Here is a 20,072-nt window from a genome sequence, read left to right as displayed (position 1 = left end):
TTTCAGTTCATCTTATCTAAGCCAATACCGGTATTACTTACTTAATGACCAGTCGGTTCATGATTGTTTGAAGTTACAATTCCTTCCCCCAGGTACTTAGGACATGATTTTGATGTTATGGCAGCCGCACCCACTCCACAGTCATGTGATCACATTTTGAGCACTTGGGAATAAGCTCACATTTATGGCCATTTGCACTGTCCCATTGTCACATGATTGTGATTGTTGACATTTTTTGCCAATCTTGGCCATTTACTTCTAGTTTCTGGCAAAAACAACCATTTGATAAAATGGATTCGCTTAGTGATTACCACATCTGCTTAACAATGTTGTAAAATGTGTCATAAAAATGGGTGAGGTCACATGGTGACCTGTTTAACAACCACAATGACTTACAACAGAAATTCTGGGTTCAATCTGCATTGGTTGGCAATGCCATCATTATGGGTTTGTGCAGATGCTGCTGGGATTTATGGTTAGAAATTTATAGCCTTGTTAAGCAACCATTCATTCAATGACTGAAGGTACAATGGTGTTGAATGAACGGGACATACAATGGGACTTCATAGCTGCAGCTGTCTCAGCATCCCCTGTGGTCGTGACATGATTGTGATTTGTGCATTTATTTGCAATAGGAAAAAAATGATTGTGGCATTTAATTATTTGTCTGGTACCCAAGTCTTTCCCCCCAGATAGTTGTAGCATTGAGTAATAAACAAACTAATTTATTCCACTGTGACCTAATAATAAAGTTCAGTTTTTCTTTTCATAATTGATAAGTAGATATAGCATAAAGGTATACAATATGTAGCTGCAATTCCCCCCCCCCCCCAGGATTTAGGAAAGCATCAATTAAAGACAAAAAAAGCCCATATTTTCTTTGAAAAGTATAGCAGTAACTTAATTTTCTTAGTGTTTACCATGACTATATACTCTGGCTTAATGATTTCTTCATTCTATTTAACTTTGTTTAGGAATCATATAATGTGTGCTTGAAGTGGGGCCATGCACTTTTAAGAATCTACACATTGGAGTTTTCTTAAGAGCTTTTTAGTTGCTATAGACTACCTACTCATTTTTCCAAACAGTTGGAACTTCAACTTATTAAACATATTTAACTTATTAAAGTAAAAATAAAAATAAGGATGTTTTACAAAGTTATGGTTTCCATGAGAAAAAAACCGTTTAAGGCAAAATGCAGCAAAAAGATTAAGCTTAAAAAGAACTCATTTTTCCACATGCATTAAATATTTTATTATCACTGGGCACAATAGAAATGCTTAAGAATTGCTGAGTCCTCACGATCAAGGATAGATTACAAATAATTATACTAAAGTTTAAACATTTTGAACAATAATGTGAAAATGGAAGATATTGGAGAAGATGAGACTTTGGAAAAATAAAAGGGGAAAAAAGGCAAATAGGACTCAACATGACTAAATATTATCTCTGAGGATACAAACATCAGCCTCCAAGAACTTATGATGGAGAATTCTGACAAAAGATAGCTATCTTATTGGGAAAAATTATAGCAAATGAATGACTGAATATCAATATAAAGCATAAATACAACCTCTTTCTTTTAAAGGCAATTGCTGTCCTTTTGTTTAACATCTAAGGTGATTTTTTCCCCCTGTTTAGCAAAAAGGAGAAAATAATTTTAAAATAATTTTTAAAAATATAGCATGCAGCATGATAGAAGCAAAGAGGATAAGGGTTTTTTTAATGTCTTTTTTATTTACTAAAGTGAGCTTTACTGGTCTATAAAACACAGAATAGAGGAAAAACAAATCTCAAATGCCTTTCTATTATGTTTATATCACATAAATTGGGGAAACTAAGTGACCTGGTATTCTTCAACATTCTCTTTTATTGTGGTGCACTGCCCTCTGCAGCTGGAAAGTAGGATTTTTGTTACTGAATATGAATATTTGTCTGTCTGTCTTTAGAGTCAGTGTAATATCTTTAATTTTATTCTCATGTCTGAGGGGGGAAAAGGTGGCAGAGCAGTTATAACACTCTGAATTTCAATTGCCTTATATTTTTCACTGCAATATATTATAAAGCTTAACAAAGCTTAATAGGGGTATACAAAATGAAAAATATAAACAATGAAATTCATGAAGAAGATAGTACAAAGGGTTACAGAAAGTCATTAAGTGTCAATCAAATGATACAGCGTGTACTGGTTCATATTTAAAATCAGGAGACTTTTGAAAAAAGTGCTGTTTGGAAAATCAGAATCAATGTTATGATTGGGTTTTAATCATGAACTATTTTATTATTTTTATAACTATTAATTGAGTATATTTTTAATTGTATTAATATAGGTTTTTAAATAAAATTTCCCTGGTTTTACATAAAGTGAGAATGGAAAATGCGATCAACAATTTCAGCTAATTTTCACTAATGAATAGTATCTAGATCAGTGATGGCAAACCTTTTTGGCACTGAGTGCCCAAATTGGAATGTGTGTGCATGTGTGCACCCTAGGGCACCGGAAACCCAAAGACCAGCTGGTCGTCACCCACATGCCTGTTTTGGGGCATTTTCCAGGCTGTTTTCAGGCTGCTTTTCTGGATGTTTTCAGGCTATTTTTGGCTGGGAAAACAGCCCAGAAATGGCCTGATTTTGGGCTGTTTTTCAAGCCATTTTTCAGGCCGTTTTCCAGTGCCCACAAAGACCAGGTGATCGGTATTAGATTCTGGACTGATTGAGGAGTGGAGCAGGTGCTGCACTACTGGAACTGGATACGGATTTGCCTGGAGGCCGAGGTTGATAGTCGACTTATAGTCAGCGCAGATCCTGATAGACCCATCGGCCTTAATGGGGACCACTATGGGGGTCTCCAATTTGGAGTGGTCAACGGGCTCCAGGACTCCCTGCGCCAGGAACTTATCAAGTTCAGCATCAATCTTCGGCCTCAAGGCAAATGGCACCTGCGAGCCTTAAGTCTAATAGGAGCAACCTGGGGGGTCTAAATTTAGAGAAATAGGGGAACCCTTATATTCACCTAAGGTGCCATCAAAAATGTAAGCAAACTCAGATATGATGTCTTTGACGGTAGGTGAAACAGGAGTGGTTTGATGGACTCCCATGAGGGACAGGCCTAGGGAAAGGAACCAGTCCAGCCCCAATAGGGCTGGCAGGGGCTTCCTCACTACCAGTACGGGAAGCTTCCCATGGAAATCCCCTAGTCCACCCAAACATCATAGCTACCCAGGGTAGGAATTTGAGTCCACTGCTAGTCTTTTAAAGTTGTATTTGGAGGCATCAGCTGGCTGCGTGAGATGGTAGGGCACATCTTGGAGAGGCACTCTATGACAAGAGGGAGCAGGAAGACCCTGAATACACCTCCATGACACAAGGTGAGCCTTCAACGAGCAGGAAAATCATGATCATTTTTGCGTCAGCCAAAGCTTTGCTGACCAAGGCAGTTGAGATGTTTTTGTAGGTTTTTGGAGATCATATAGCAGTCATCCCTCTGGGGCTGCTGTCGACGTTACTGTTGGCTGGGAGCCTGGCGGTATTCAGCTTGAGGTGCTAGAGGTAAAGTAGCATGGCAGACATGAGCGAGGTGGCCTTTTTTCATACAGCGATGGCAGGTGGCAGCATTGAATGGGCATGTGATGCAAGTGTGATTGCCACCGCAACCCAAGCAGGCAGTCGCAGGGTGGTTTGTAGCCGGTGGAGGCAGTCTTCTAGGTTGAGCCTGGAGGCAGTCAACCTGGTCTTCCTCCAGGTCATCTAGTGGGAGTAGCTCATCTATTAAGCAGGTACTTTGAGGAGGCATGATTAGCTGTTGGCACTACTGTATTTCTGCCATAGATTTCTCAGGGAGCTCAGCGGCTCTGGCTTCGTCTACTGCCTGCTGAAGGATGATGTCTGCTCAGGCTAGCAATCTCCTCTTGAGGCGGACATCGCGGACCCTACAGATGAACTACTCGGCCAGCGAGTCATCGAGATCACTGAATTCGCATTGTATAGCCACCGTTCAGAGAGACTGTAAGAACTGGCTTAAAGTCTTGAAGTATTTTTGAATGCACTAATGGAAAGTGTAGCAGCGAGCTATTCGAGATGGAGTCGGTGCATAATGATTTTTTTAACTTGGTGATGAGTGTGTCCCAGTTCAACTCATAGACGGCCAAAGGCGAAGTGAGAGCCCTGGCCATGTTTAACATTTCGGGACGACACAAGCTGAGGAAAATACTGCTTTTTCGTTCTGACAGCTGCTGGTGAAAATTGTTACCGATGAGGAAATACTCGAAGCATTCAAGGAAACTGGGCCACGATTCATTGGCCGTACCAAAAGGCGCAAATGGAGGCAACAAAGCCATGGAAGCGAATCGCGCTTGAGGTAAAAAAAATTTTTTCTTTTGCGCAAAGAGGAATTAAACGATTTTTCCTTCTTTCGCAATTGTTTGCTGTAAAACTCTCAGGATCCCATCCTCGTCGCCAGTATTAGATTCTGGACTGATTGAGGAGATGTGAGACTGGCTGAGGTAAGTTGAACAGCTTTTATTAACACTGAACAATTCAACAACTATAAACAGATTCAACACCTCAATTTTCTGAGTGGGATGCACAAATGTTCAACACTGGGCCACCATGCCACGCTGGAAACTAAATATCAACAACTCTTCCATAATACTGATAATTCCTTTCCTTTCTTCACAGGGACAGGGTCATATTTGATTCTATTCATCCTTAGCCCAATGGATTTTGTCCAATGGATTTTTAAGTCAGCAGATACTATCTTTTTCATTCCTTGTTGTCTGCAGTTGGCAGCATATCAAACTAGCACCTAAACTTATTGTAGATCTAACCAGTATTTAGGAAAAGAGAGATTTACCCAGAGTTTTAATTTGTTAGTTAAATAGCAATGTGCTTGCCAGCACCAGTTATAGCATTTTAAACTGTGTTTCTCTTGATGCCCTTGGGAGTGTTAAAATTAGATTTAAAAAAAAATCTAGGTCATTGAGCCCTGACTTCAAATTTGTAAATAAGTGGTAATGACCACGATGACCTATTTGAGTCCTATGGGATGTTACTATTTTAATTTTACCATACTAATTTTAAAATTATTATTTGAAATCTTATGTAAAATAGTAATCTGGGGAACTCAATAAGGGGAGACTCCACCTCCTGATGGAGGAAAATGTATGTTCCTTTTTTGTCTTTTTTTTTTAACTTTAATTTTTATTACGAGGCCAACTTGGTCATATTAGATATGGAGCCAACCTCTTTTTGCAACAGATTTTGGGTTATCCTTAATATCCAATAACTTATCAATATTGTCATGTGCCTTAAAATAGTTTATTTCATCATGAAATGAATTTCAGGTAGTGTTAACTACTCATTTGGTGACTGTTTGAAGTTATTGTGGCATTGAATGAGGGGATCTTACACCATGTCCTCATATTTGAAGCCGGTGTAACACAACACACTTCTGGTCCTGTGATTGTGATTCAAACATTTGGCAAACAGCTCACAATATCACTGCAGCATTCCATAGTCACATCATCGCCATTTGAAACCTTCCTTGCTGGCTTCTGACAAGTGAAGTCAATGAGGAAGCCAACAGGAAAGGTAAAAAATGATAATCACATGACTGTAAGACACTGCAATTGCGCAGGATTTACCTAATGACAGCAACTGCGTCTTTCACAACTGCCATGTGTCATCACACCACACAACATTGCTTAGCAACAGAATTGCTGATCCCTTTACCACTGTTAAGTGAGGACTATGTTTTGACTCAAATTCTAAATCGCTTGAGCAGTTTTTGCTTCAGCATAATCATATTATTTCATGGAGTGAAATTGTTTGTTTATAATATCTCATAACTTCTTTTATTTATAATATAAACAATAACTTAATATAACACTTGTCACTATATATGTTTTGTAGGACCTCAGCATTATAATTTCAGGTTACAGTTATTTCAAGTGGGAAAACAGAGGCCGTTAAAAGAAATGTGTTCGTTGTTGACCCAAGGGCAATTACTGAGTCTATTCATAGATAAAACGTTAACATATAACATATAACATACCTGTACTAACATGTAGAGTACGCCTATGAAAGGGTATGAAAGTGGAGGTGGTTTCCATAAAATGTAATGTTCTTATTATATTGTATTAAGGCAAATTTAAGAATACAATAAAAGTCTGTTCATCATAGTGGGAGAGGACCATATTCAGATAACAGTACTCAGTCTATTATGTTAGTTAGAACATATTGGTAGGATTTCATTCTCCCTTTTTTGTCTAGAACCCTTTCAAATAGAGAATGTATTTGTATATTTATTAACACATTTTGAACACTCTTCATTAAAAGTAATCCTAAAAAAGATGTATTAGTTTAAAAGAAAAGTTTAGAGTTTTATAAAGGATGTATACAAGACGAACAAATTATTCTATGAGGATTAATTTGGAGGGAGTGATTTTTAATCGTGAACTATAGAGGAAGTTAAAAAGGTTTTGATTTCAGAAATATTTTTAAAGAAATGTTTCATGTTTTAAAATGGATGAAAAAAACATTTTCCCATTAAGGTTAAAGAATATGAAAGAATTTTGTTAATATAAATGGTATTATAAAGATTATTAAGTGCAAACAGAAATAAATATTTCCACAGCAAGGAAGATAAAGCAAAAATTGTTAAATTGTTTTATTCAAAGAGAATATATTTAATTATGTTTTTTATTTGGATATCACTTCTAGATTTTGTGCTTATGATGAAAAAAAAGAAGAAGCTTTGACTTTAGATTTTGCCGATTAGATATAATTGTTGTTATAGAAATGGCTACCATAGTTATATACTAATGTTTAAAAGTAAAAAATTAAGGCTGGATTGTTATCTTGTATTGTGCTAAAGAGTTGGAAGTCAATGCGTTCCCTTAATTTCCTCTCTTTTTCTTTCCCTTCCTTTCCTATTTTTATTTTTCTTTGTATTTTCTATATTGATAAAATAAAACAATAAAGGTCATTAAGTATGCCTTAGTAGGCAACCTTTTATTTGCACTTAACAAGTTAATGAAATAAGTGCTGTCAGGAACTACTATTGTGAGGGCTAAGAGTGAAAATGAATCTAGACAAATTAGAAATGGTAATAGTACAAACTTAGAGCTGAATGATTTAGCCAGGAATTATTCTGCTAAGGAAAGTTGTTTTGAACCCTTTTTGCCTTTTTATCTTAAAAAAGAAAAGAAAAGACTACCAGTAAATTAAAGACACCTTTTCTCACCTGTTTCTTGCTAGCACCTCCAATCTGGAAAATTTCACTACTGTGATATGTTCCACATTGAAGGTATCTTTGTGGAACAACAGTAAAGCTTTTGCTACAGCAAATATAGTTATAAATGAATATAAATTTAATAAATAGAAATAAGTAAAGGCTGACCAACTGCCATGCTTCTTATGGATAGGTGAGATTCTAGTCCCGGGATGGCGAACCTATGGTACGCAGAGCCATTTGTCAGGGCACGCGAGGCGTTGCCCTGTCAGCTGGCCAGCGCGTATGTGCGAATCTCCTGAAGTCTCCGGAGCGCAAAAAAACGGCCCTATGGGCAAACCGGAAGTTCAGGAATGGACTTCCGGTTCGCTCATGGGGTCATATTTAGTCCTCCGGAGGCTTCAGGGAAGCGTCCTGAAGGTCCTTGAAGCGTCCGGCGGACTTAAACTGACCCTACGAGCAAACCGGATGTCCATTCCTGAACTTCCGGTTTGACCATAGGGCCCTTTCTTTGCATTCCGGAGGCTTCAGGAAAGCCTCCCGAAGGTCCCTCTGGAGGGCCTCCGGGGGGGGGGGAAGTCTGTTTTCGCCCTCTCCAGGCTCCTATATAGACTCTGGAGCCTGGGGAGGGCGAAAAAAGCATGTAAAAATGGGGGGAGTGCCTCTCATGCACGCATGTGCACTGGGGGGGGGGTCACACATTCCATTATGGGTGCGGCATGCCCATGCACGACTCCCCTACACTCCCCCCTTTATGGCACACGAGCCCAAAAAGGTTCGCCATCGCTGTTCTAGTCATATTCATTTGGACTCAACATTTAAATATCTTGCTAGGTTCAATTAAGGTTCAATTAAGGTCCTTCACTAAGAAAGTCTCTCTTTTTTTCTCTCACAACTGTTTTTGATTTCTTGAGAACCAGTTTTATGTCATGAAACAAAATTTCTGTATCAGCCTTCAGATGTCTTCTAGATGTATTAATTAGACAATAATCCTCATTGGCGTTGTTGGATGAGGATGTAAATATTTGGCTAACATAATAGGAAGGCACTATATTTAGAAAATATGGCTTTAAATCAATTGCTGTTAGACTGTGAAATGAAGTCTTTATGATATTCTTAGTGCTGCCTTTTCAGCATTCTGGGTTAAATAAAACGTCTGCTATTTTGCCTGTCACAAGTTTTGCTTGTTTTCATTTGTGATAGTTTTAGGTAAAGCTAACTGCTTCATTTATCTATAAGTTGCAAACAAGTTTCAAATGGAATATAAATGTATTATTGTTGACTCTTAAATAGTTTTTATTAAACAGATGGTATACAGGATGGTAGAATTTTTTTCATGTTGGTTTCACTGCTATCTTTAATGTGGGATACAGCAAATCCCTATTAATTAGTGTTTGCATTATAAAAGAAGTAGCAGGCAATTAAACTGCTATCAAACAAATAACAATTAAATTTAAATTTACAGAGGAGACGGTGAAATAATTGTTATTTGCAGTTTTTATTGAACTCTTGAAGATTCTGTTAATGTAACCTTACAATAAAAGCAGAATTAGTTCATCTAGTCATGTTACTTTGGAGGAACTGACTTGCAAGTTTCTGTTAATATAACTGTCAGGGTTCCAAGTAACAGCTCATAGGAAATCACGACTCCAAGGTAGGGTTCCTCAAAGTATAGATTTATTAGGCATGTCATATTTACACAGCTGGTGAAAACCCAAATCTGAAGTCCCCGGGATTTTTCCCACCCAGTTCAAAATCCAAAGTTTTTCCCCACGTTGCCCACAACCATCACATGCCCCAATCAGGTCTCTCTCCCCATACCAGATGCCTCCCATCCATGCCCTTCCAAGTGCTGGTGACAGTGACCTTGGTTCCCAGGAGAAAGAATGTTATTTTGGTTACATATCCCCCTCAGCTATCTCTAGTCCCCTTTCCCATAACTCCAGGGAGCCTCACTATGGCAACCCTAAAGATGCTCCAAAGATGGCTCCATTGTTGACAATAACCTTATAATAAAGTAGAATTAGTTCATCTAATTGTATTTCCTGTCTGGTTTACCTAAGAGGGCTGGTATCAATCTTGCAAGTACAAACTTCCTGCCACCACTTTTAATTTAGGGTGGGTGCTTCCTAAGTTTCTCTCTCTGAATCAGTGATGGGTTGCTCCCAGTTCGGCCCGGATTGGGCAAACCGGTAGTGGCGGTGATGGGAGGCTCCGCCCACCTGCCCGGATGCTTCTGCGCATGCACAGAAGCGTTGTGCACGTGTGTGAGTGTGCATGCATGAACAAGCGAACCAGTAGTAAACAAAATTGAAACCCACCATTGCTCTGAATGTTAGCTCCTTGGGGGCCCCTCCCTATCTTGTCTGATTTTTTTCACAGGCAGCATATTTTCTTCCATCTCCCAAGGCCATCCACATATTCAATTATAAATGTAGACTTAAACTAATGAAATAATAAAACACTGCATGATATGCAGAAGTAGACTAATAATCTAGTTCTGAGGGTTTTTGTTTTTTAAAAAAGGCCACATAATATATTTCTCATATTTCAACAACAGATTAGATTTGCTCACTTTTTAGCAGAAAGTATAAACAAAATTGTTACAAGATGAAGTTGCAAACCAAATTTTACACATTTATTCCAAAACTTGGGAATGTCTCTTTCAATCTATGAACTAGGGAGGTTTCCTTGGTCTGGGGTCTTTCCACCTAAAAGAGAAAAAAAAAGTGTTGCATTTCTACAACCTACTTTATCAGAAATGTTTAGTGAAGTTTTTGAATAGATTGCTTTCATTTTCACAAAAAATCAGATCTGACAGCATCCTTTTTTAACCAATTTAATTAATATATATATAAGCATACGCCTTTTGATGAAATTTGGAAATCAGGAAATACACTCCCAGTCTGATTTTCTATCACCATAGACATGGCTCTTTTCCTACAATGGCTTTATTTTCATAAGACATCTTCAGGATCTTATTGTTACGAATATGTATATCTTTGTTTTATAAATATAGATCCTAAGATTTCACAGCTATCTGGGCCTACATAAATTATTATCTATGCTTGGGTTGTATGACATTGTCAAGGTTGTTATGTTAGAATTTTAATTGACCTAATTGCTTTAATTCATCATCAGCAAAATCCAAATGTTTCTTTCATGGGGTAAGGGAGACATGGACTGTTGAGAAAGCTTTTAATATGGATTCTTAAGTCCAATAGTTAGCTGGCTGATTGGGTTGGCCTAGATGACTATTCTTTAATTCCTAAATAATAATTTAATAATTATTATTTATTATAATATATTATATATAATTATATAATTATAATTATTAATGTTGGTGTCATCAGCTATGTTAAAGTGTCTAATTGGTTTAAAAATCTTTTACCCATGCTAATAGAAGCTTTGTATGAAAATCTGTTATGTCCCCATGAAACTTCCATTTCTGGATTCCTTTTGATAATATTTTGTTTATTCTTCAGATTATTGAAAAAGATGCAATGGTTTACATTTGTGTGTGTGTGTGTGAGAGAGAGTGTGTGTGTGAGAGAGAGCTGTATTCCAATAATGTTAATTGTATTGGCATTAGATGTTCTCTCTCTCTCTCTCTCTCTCTCTCTCTCTCTCTCTCTCTCTCTCTCTCTCTCTCACACACACACACACACACACACACACACACAAAGTATGCATGCATCTTGAGTTAATAGCAATAGCAATTAGACTTATATAGCTCTTCACAGTGCTTTTACAACCCTCTTTAAGCAGTTTACAGAGTCAACATATTGCCCCCAACAATCTGGGTCCTCATTTTACCCACCTTGGAAGGATGGAAGTTTGAGTCAACTTTGAGCCTGATAAAATTTGATCTGCAGCCTGCAGTACTGCATTCTAACCATTGTCTCTCCCACACACACAGTATCACAGTTCATTATTGTATTATACAGGAAAAATAGGTGTCTCTTTTGGCCACTGCTGATAAATTCCATTTATTATTTCAATCATTTGCAGATGGCTTTGACGGCTTTTCTTTAATTTGTTTTAGTGGCAAAAAGGGAAAAATCCATTTAATTTGTGAATGCCATTTTGTTTGTGAATTAAATTTCATGTCCTTTTTCTTCCTTTTCTACCTTTTCCTTTGTTATATTATTCATTCATTCTAGTTAGATATGCTCCTCCACTCAACCACACTCATCCACATTATCTGGATTGGGGCAAGTAGCTACAGGAACCTTGGGGGCAAGTAATCATGCAATACTGGAATTCAACATTATGCAAACACAAGTAGTAGAACAAAGTCAAACTAGAGTATTGGACTTTAAGAGAGCTAATTTCAATAAACTTAGAGAGAGCTTGGGAAGAATTCCATGGATGAGAATCCTCAAGGGGAAAACAACTCAAGAAGCTTGGGAAATTTTGAAAAATGAGATTATAAAAGCCCATCCTAGCACAATACTAATGAAGAAGAAAAATAACAACTCCCAAAAGAAACCAGCATGGCTGCATAAAAAACTCTCTGACAAATTGAAAGACAAAAAGGATAAATATAAAAAGTGGAAAGATGGGGACATAACTAAGGCAGTATATCAGCAAATAGCCCGAGCCTGTAAACATGAAGTGAGGAAAGCTAAGGCTCACAATGAAGAAAGGCTTGCCACAAAAGTAAAAAATAACAAAAAAAGCTTCTTCCAACATGTTAAAAACAAGAAAAAAGTTAAGGAAACAATTGGTCCATTGCTGTGAGAAAATGGCAAGAAGGTGACAAGCAACAGGGAGAAAGCAGAACAATTTAACTCATTTTTTGCATCTGTCTTTACACAAAGGGGGAAAAAACACTCCAAACTACCAAAAACAGCACCACAAAAATCAGGTTAGGAACACAAGTTGAAATAGGGAAGAAAATGGTAAGTGAGTACCTGTCTACCCTAGACGAGTTCAAATCACCAGGACCAGATGGATTACATCCCAGGGTTCTGAAGGAACTGGCAGACAATATCTCAGAACCACTGAACTATATCTTTCAGATATCCTGGAGCACCAGGGAACTGCCAGAGGACTAGAAAACAGCTGATGTGGTTCCCATCTTCAAAAAAGGAAAAAAAAAATAGATGCAGGAAACTATGGACCTATCAGCCTGACCTCAATACCAGGGAAGATTCTGGAAAAGATAATCAAGCAACAAATTAGTGAACATCTAGAAGCAAACAAAGTAATATCCAAAAGCCAACATGGGTTTGTCAAAAACAGATCATGCCAGACTAATCTTATTGCATTCTTTGGCAAAGTGACAAAATTAGTGAACCAGAGGAATGCCGTTGAATAATTTACTTGGACTTCAGCAAGGCATTTGATAAAGTAGACCATAACCTACTACTAGATAAAGTAGAAAAATGTGGGTTAGGGTTCACTACCAGATGGATTCGTAACTGGCTGACCAACCACACTCAACATGTAGTCCTCAATGGAACTGCATCTACAGGGAGGGAAGTATACAGTGGATTACCCCAAGGCTCTGTTTTAGGCCCAATACTCTTCAACATCTTCATCAATGATTTGGATGAGGGGATAAATGGGGAACTCATCACATTTGCAGATGACACCAAGTTGGCAGGAATAGCCAACACTCCAGAAGATAGGCTCAAGATACAGAAGGCTCTTGACAAACTTGAACATTGGGCACTATCTGATAAAATGAAATTCAATGGTGAAAAGAGTAAGGTTTTACATTTAGGCAAGAAAAATGAAATGCACAGTTACAGTATAGGAGATACCTTGCTCAATAGTAGTAACTCTGAGAGGGATCTTGGAGTCCTAGTGGACAACCATTTAAATATGAGCCAGCAGTGTGCAGCAGCTGTCAAAAAAGCCAACACAGATCTAGGCTACATAAACAGAGGGATAGAATCAAGATCACGTGAAGTGTTAATACTACTTTAAAATGCCTTGGTATGGCCACACTTGGAATACTGCATTCAATTTTGGTTGCCACGATGTAGAAAAGATGTGGAGACTCTAGAAAAGAGTGCAGAGAAGAGATGATTAGGGGACTGGAGATTAAAACATATGAAGAACAGTTGCAGGAACTGGATATGTGTAGTTTAATGAAAAAAAAAAAGAACTAGGAGAGACATGATAGCACTGTTCCACTATCTCAGGGGTTGCCACAAAGAAGAGGGAGTCAAACTAGTCTCCAAGGCACCTGAGGGTAGAACAAGAAGCAATCGGTGGAAACTAATCAAGGAGAGAAGCAACTTAGAACTGAGCAGAAATTTCCTGACAGTTAGAACAATTAATCAGTGGAAAACTTGCCTCCAAAAGTTGTGAATGCCCCAACATTGGAAGTCTTTAAGAAGATGTTGGATAGCCATTTGTCTGGAATGGTATAGGGTTTCCTGCCTAGGCAGGAGGTTGTACTAGAAGACCTCCAAGGTCCCTTCCAACTCTGCTATTGTATTGTATTAAGTCACTTGTAAGACAATTTCAGCCTGTGAAAATATATTGGAAAAGTGATTGTAAAAATATGTGTGTGGACCCAGATAGGATCCAAATTGAATTTGGGATAGTTCCATGCTTGAAAGGTGTATTAATCACTGCTTGCAAGAGGAAGCAATAATGGCTTACACACACAAACACAATGGCAGAGGAAAAAAAATCACTTAATGTTTACAATATACATTAGCAGTCTTATTTTCTTTCCACACTATATCCACATGATTTGCTGTATCTACTCATTGTGTATTTAAAGCATTCTCATGTGTTTACAATACACAATAATTGAGTTATTTAAATAGTTCCACAAGTCTCATTTTCAAGGCTTGCTGTGTCAGTACAAACTTTCTTTTTTGAACTGTAAGAATAGCTAAGCTGACTTTATCTTCACCTCTGATTCTCTTAGGGATCTAAAACTGGTTTTAACAAAAGACTGAAAAGCGCCACAGTATATATATTTTGTTTTATCTCCTGAATGCTACTGTTTTCTCAATTTGAAAAATAAAGGCGAATATCTTGAAAATTGTATTAAAATTTTATCAATTTATTAAGCTTTTGTATTGTATAAGAATTGTAGAACTCTCTCATCAAGCTTCAGCCACTGTCAGGATTTTATAGATTAAGGACATTAAAGTTAAGGTCAAACATTTTGAAAAAGTGAACATACATGGACATTATGATCCACCACCAGATGTTGAAATTTATTAGTTGTTTATGCTTTGCCACTCAGGTTATCCTAGTGTACATTTGCCTTTTTTAGTAGGCAGGCAAAGACAGTTATAAATATATGTCTGGATGACAGCCACTTCCCATTTTCATTTTCTGGGACTCTCCATGGGGACATGTAAATTTTCATTTATACATTTTTTATATAAATACGAATGTAAACAAAGCAGTTATTACAGCTTCTTACTCCTTACACGTTAACAATGTCATCAACAAATATTAAATGTTCAGACTACCAGATTTGGGTTGGAGGATTTAGCAACCTGTAGTTTCGCACGGATGTTTATTTTGTTGGCAACTAGAGGTTGTCCGCGTTTTTACAATGGGAAGCAAGCAAGCAAGCCCAATACCTCCTCTATTGATAGCCTGCTGCATCTTTCTCCAGCTTCAAATTTTCCCTTTTCTGCCAATCGCAGCAGCTCACACGGCTGTTTTACACTTGAGAAAAGGTGGGAATCTCTCGCGAACTGATAAAAAGAGCTCATTAATTTAATATAGCAATTAATGTAAGAAACCCACTCGCGAAGGCCCAGCGAGAGGGGAATAGAAACACTTTTCCTTTCGTGCTGGATCTGTCTCTTTAAGAACGACGCGGTAGCTGCGTGGAATCAGCCGCCGGCGTTAAGGTAAACGGAGGGCACGGAAAGCAGGGCGCGGCTCTCTTTGGGGGAAGAAAAGAGGCGGAAGGGAGGAGTAAGCGGAGGTATATTATGGAGGGTCTGTTCTTTGCCTTGCGCTCCAAGTGCTGAAATTGAAAAATGCGGATTCAAGCCTTTTTCTTAGCCTTGGTTACGTTTCTTCGAAATTAATCCATTTAGGTCCTTTCAGCCCCAAATGAGTTTCTCGGAATAAAATAAGATGCTAAAATAGATATTTTATAACCACTTTGGTCAGTCGGTCGGGACTCGCTTGGAGATTTGACCTGTTGCTCGGGACTCGCTTGGAGATTAACGTCGTCATTAATCATCAGGCTGTGTTTGCAGAGACGAGCATTTCGGCTTCTGAATATTGCCCCAACCCTTCTGTCTCTAGTTCAGACGTTCGGGGCCCTCTGGTGTTGGTCATTTGGCCAGCCGTGTTAGCTGGCAGTAGTACGCAAGAAGGACCCTGCCCCAGTGAGTTCTGGCTTTTAAATTGCTGGATTATGCTAGTTCTATAGAGAGCGAGCCCAATTATTTATGTTTTTTTCAGCAGGAAACAGTCGAGTTTTGTATCACCTTAAAGGCCAGCACCGTTATCATAAAATAATTCCGTTGAATGCAATTCATTCGGTGGAGTGGACTTGTCAAAAGAGGATTAGTACTCTTATAAAAAGGACAAAGGTGAATTAATGGTTTATAAACGGGAAAGTTGCTGAGATACAGCTGAATCTTTTCCCATTTCTCCTCCCTCATAATGGCTTTAATAGGCTGGAAGCTTTGGTTAAAGTGCATGAAAAGCTGTAGCAACATAAAAGGAATCTTAAAATTCAGAGACAATGACCTTTCAGCATTGATTCTGCACTATTCGAGCAGAGTAAAATTCACCTTTTGAGTCCAGCTGGGAAACCGGGAAGCCCCATTGAAGATTACTGCCAAATAAGATGGTTGTTCAGCCTGTGGTTTGCCAGTTTTATAGCAGGCCCGATCAATATGGTAGCGATGATTTAAATTCAGTTACTTGACTAAGCTCATTAGATTTATTATCCTTGCACAAAAGCGCTCGGCGGTTTAGCTGAAAAAAGTGATAAATTATAATGCCTTAAATCTCTGGACTGTTGGTTCAGTCTTTGTCCTTGTTAGTAATGCCTTAATAACCAATTGTGAGTGACACTAATGGCTGCTTCTCTGTTCCAGATTGAGGCATCTTGGCCTCAAATTCTTTACTGCTCTATTTTTTTTCTGTTGAATAAGTAAGGGAAAGCCAAAACAGACGTGTTGACTACGGGAAGAAAAAATGGTGCTTTATCTGATCATACCAACTGAAAGTTTGAACAGTGGCAAACTGGAGGCTCCAATACTTCCTCATCAAGCAACATGGGTTACACATGCTATGTGTTTAAAATATGTATCAGTGGAAGTGGCAATATAACTACATACTGTATATGTGGTCAACTATGCAACTATATTTTGTGGTCAACTATATTTTGACTATGATACTGTAGTCAAAAATAAGAAATCTGCACACTTGCAAACTGGCTCCTATCTAGAAGTGAAATGTGGTTATATTGCCACTTCCCCAAGCCAGTTTAGTTGAATCAAAAGTATCAGTTTTTTTTGCAAATAGTTTAGTTTTATTCATAGCTACATAGCAAAACAGCAATATGCAGATTTTAAATAAAACTTGGAAAATTAGAAGAATGAATAAATAAAAGGCATGTTTTCCTAATATGTTGCATTTTGGTACAACAGCAAATATCATTTCCTATGCTGTTTTGAAAAAGTCTTGTGTTTTTTTAAAACCGCAATAAGCAGGAATCTGATTGATAATGGTTTATCTCATTTTAATGTTTTGCTTGATAAACAGATAAAGGAATTGACTGGGAGAAAAGGCAGCCTGAAGTTATGAAAGCTTAATATAACATTATTAAACATATATGCACTGGGTATCAAAAGTATAAATAGGCATTGCCAACATTGTTAGATGTTGTACTGGCAATAATTCTAATTTTTAGAGTGCAGCATATGGCCCCTAGTTCATAGAACCGAGTTGCATTGTTAAAGATATGGAAATAGCCTTACTAGATTAGATTCCTTAATTCTTCTTTTCATGCTTTGAGAGTAAAATCTGTTAAACTCTGTGAGGTTTACTTCAGAGAAGATAAGGTTTGAAGTATACTTTATGTGTTTATTAATATTCATGAGTCTTAGGCATGAAGTTTGAATAATGAATTGCAACATCCTTTGCTGTCCTCACCTTTCACTAAGGAAAGCTTTTTTTAAAAAAAACAATTGCATTTCTGTTCTGCCAAAATCAATTAATAACAATAATTGTTCTGGAATAAAAACCTAAGTAATGAAATTAATAATATAAATACTTTCTTGGTAGAGCCTGCAATTTCTATGCATGTACATATGCATAACAAAATCCTCTCATGCTATAAGAAATGATAAAATTCCTACAAAGCCTATTTTTATTTAAAATCCTAATATTGGCATGACTGGGATATCTATTTCATTAAGCTTATTATGATATTCTGAGCTTGATTTTTGTAAAATTTTAAAATCTTGTTTTCATGTATATGCAACTTGTGTTTAAGGCATGGGGTTGAATCTTAAACATAATAACGTTATTTTTAAAACGGAGTCATCCTTGAATGATACTAAGGAGGCTTGGAATTCTGGTCTTGGAACCCTTAATATATATATGACGCATTTCATATTTTCCTACACAATTAGTTCATTTTTGTTGTATCTAGTTTATTGTAATTAATTACACAATTAGTTTTTATAACATCTTGATAACCATTGGTTTATGTGGTGAAGTGATGTTTTCTGAGTTTGGTTGTTTGCTTGCAGATATTTTGTTAACCTGACCAGGTAAATTTCAATTGTTTGTTATCAGAAAAACCAAGAATGTCATGTTTGTATCCTTCCTAAATAACATTTCTAATACTCCTTTAAGTGCCTCATTCTTTTTTCCTGATAGGCACTAAGATTCATATTCTATAAACTGGACTCATTTAAAGGCATGTGGGCTACCAAAAGGATATATAGATCCCTAAGACAGAGGCTGCAGTTGAAGCAAGTTGGATTGCACAATTCTCTATGTAGAGTCAAAAGTTTTGAGAAATCTGATCAGTGTTATGTTTTACAAGCTTTTCATCTTTTATCCACATGCAGTGTAAGTATTAATTCTTATCTTCATGTGAAAGAATAAGAAATTTTAATTATTGGATTCTCAAATATTCGACCAATTCTGAATGTCATGTTAAATTTATTGGGTTGTGAAGGCTTTCTGAAAAACTTTTACCCTCTAAAATGTGGCCTAATAAATGCATACATTTAATTTTTGAGTACATAGTATGCAAGGAGTCCTGTAGGAGGGGGGAAATATATTTTTATTAATTTATATAAATTATCATTTGTGTGAAATTTACTTTTCTAGAAAATGAATTATAAGAGTATTCTTGGAAACCCATGTTTTATTTGGTGAATCATCTCACAGGTACATGGAAATGAAAAAAAAATGCTTAAAGTGGAAATATTTCAAGATTGTCAGAATAGTTTGCGCTGTTTGATGGGATTTCATGGGATTGGTCTCTGTTTATGCAACCTTAATCTTTAAAATGGACATATATAAAACATATATTCTCTGGATCTTTGCTTTTTTGGGGGGTGCATGGGGAAGCCATAACAAAAAAAGTCCATAATTATTATATCCAAACAATTCTACAATTATATCCAAACAATTCTACTACAATTCCTTAAAAACATTTCCCGAATGCAGAAGTTTAGAATAAAATATGAATACATATTTCAGGTTATGTGTACTCTTTGACCTTTCAGTGCCTTTTAATACTGTTGATTCTGTGAACACCTGGATTGGGTTCTTGAGATGTAAGAAGTAAAAAGCATTATACTACAATTACGTATGCTCTACTTGTAAGGCTACTATTTCACAATTTAATGGCAATTATGGTATGAAATACTGTAATTTACATGTATGAAGGCTCTGGGTAGGTAACGAGGGGCCTTTTTTCCTTGTTAGATCACAGATAGGATTTATTCTATATTTGAGCTGAGACTAGGCAAATATGTCTACTCCAGATGAACATTGTTGTGAATGGGAAATTAATTTTGATGTCAAGATTTTCCAATTCTTGTTTCTAACAATAGCAGTGGGTCATTCAGAAAACAAAATATAATTTAGTTTGGAACTGATCGGTAGAAAATGGTTCCATATAGAGAGGTAAACCAAATCTGTACTCTTATTTTTGGAAATTAGTGATTATTTTCTACTGGTAAAATATGTGACCACTTTTTAAATTTATTTTTTGGTATTAATTTTCTTATGACATGCATAGGTATCTTCTCAGAATACATGTTTCATAACGGATATGAGAACTAATCTCAATGTAAAAGAAGGAAATAAAGTAAATAAGAAATCATCCAAGTCACTAGATGGTGGAAGGCATCTTGAGATGGAAGGTATTAAGCAGCCTTTTTCCTACTATTTTTTTTAAAGTAGCATCTTATAGACAATGTTTATCTCACTTGAATTTTCTGATCAGGCTCTCTCTTGAAATTGGGGTTTTAGAGATCTCTTAGGAATGCTGTAATTGGTTATGGTTTAATGCTCCATTGGACTGGAAAATCAACTTTTGAAAGGAAAATGTTTACAGGGTATGATTCATTAGAGATTATTATTTATTAAATGTGTAGGGTACTCATAGTAAACAGCAGTAGTGGAGGTAAAAATAAAGCTTAAAACTTTGTTCTTTTGAACAAGTCTTACTGTTAAAATGCTTCTGGGAGTTGTGTGTGTATGTGTATTGCAAGTATATTTATTGGTTTTAATCTTTGCTTCTAATGAAAGTTGGTTGCATGCCTTATGGAAGAGGCCTACCCAATCTTCATTTCACTTCTGCTTCTTTAAAATATAATATTTAGAACAACATCTTGTCTAGATGACATGAAATAAGCAC

General features: G+C 36.9%; 1 protein-coding gene across 7 annotated transcripts in view; it reads left to right on the top strand.

Moving 5' to 3' along the window:
• Window positions 1-20,072, top strand: part of PNPLA4 (patatin like domain 4, phospholipase and triacylglycerol lipase) — a 48,621-nt gene that overhangs the window by 11,975 nt on the left and 16,574 nt on the right. For 2 of the 7 annotated variants that reach the window (XM_081946440.1, XM_081946435.1), the window contains exons 1-3: window positions 15,110-15,565; window positions 18,082-18,268; window positions 19,452-19,575. The exons of 1 other annotated variant lie outside the window; for it this stretch is intronic. In XM_081946440.1, coding sequence (XP_081802566.1) covers window positions 18,116-18,268; window positions 19,452-19,575 — 277 coding nt within the window. In that variant the 5' untranslated portion in view covers window positions 15,110-15,565; window positions 18,082-18,115. Of the gene's footprint in view, window positions 1-14,899; window positions 15,566-18,049; window positions 18,269-19,451; window positions 19,576-20,072 lie in introns of those variants that run through there. 4 more of the 7 variants (XM_081946439.1, XM_081946438.1, XM_081946436.1 and 1 more) reach the window with 4 other exon arrangements.

Source organism: Natrix helvetica (assembly GCF_964273705.1).
Source record: "Natrix helvetica genome assembly, chromosome: 3".
NCBI classification, from domain to species: Eukaryota; Metazoa; Chordata; class Lepidosauria; order Squamata; family Natricidae; genus Natrix; species Natrix helvetica.
This window is presented reverse-complemented; position numbering and strand designations above follow the sequence as displayed.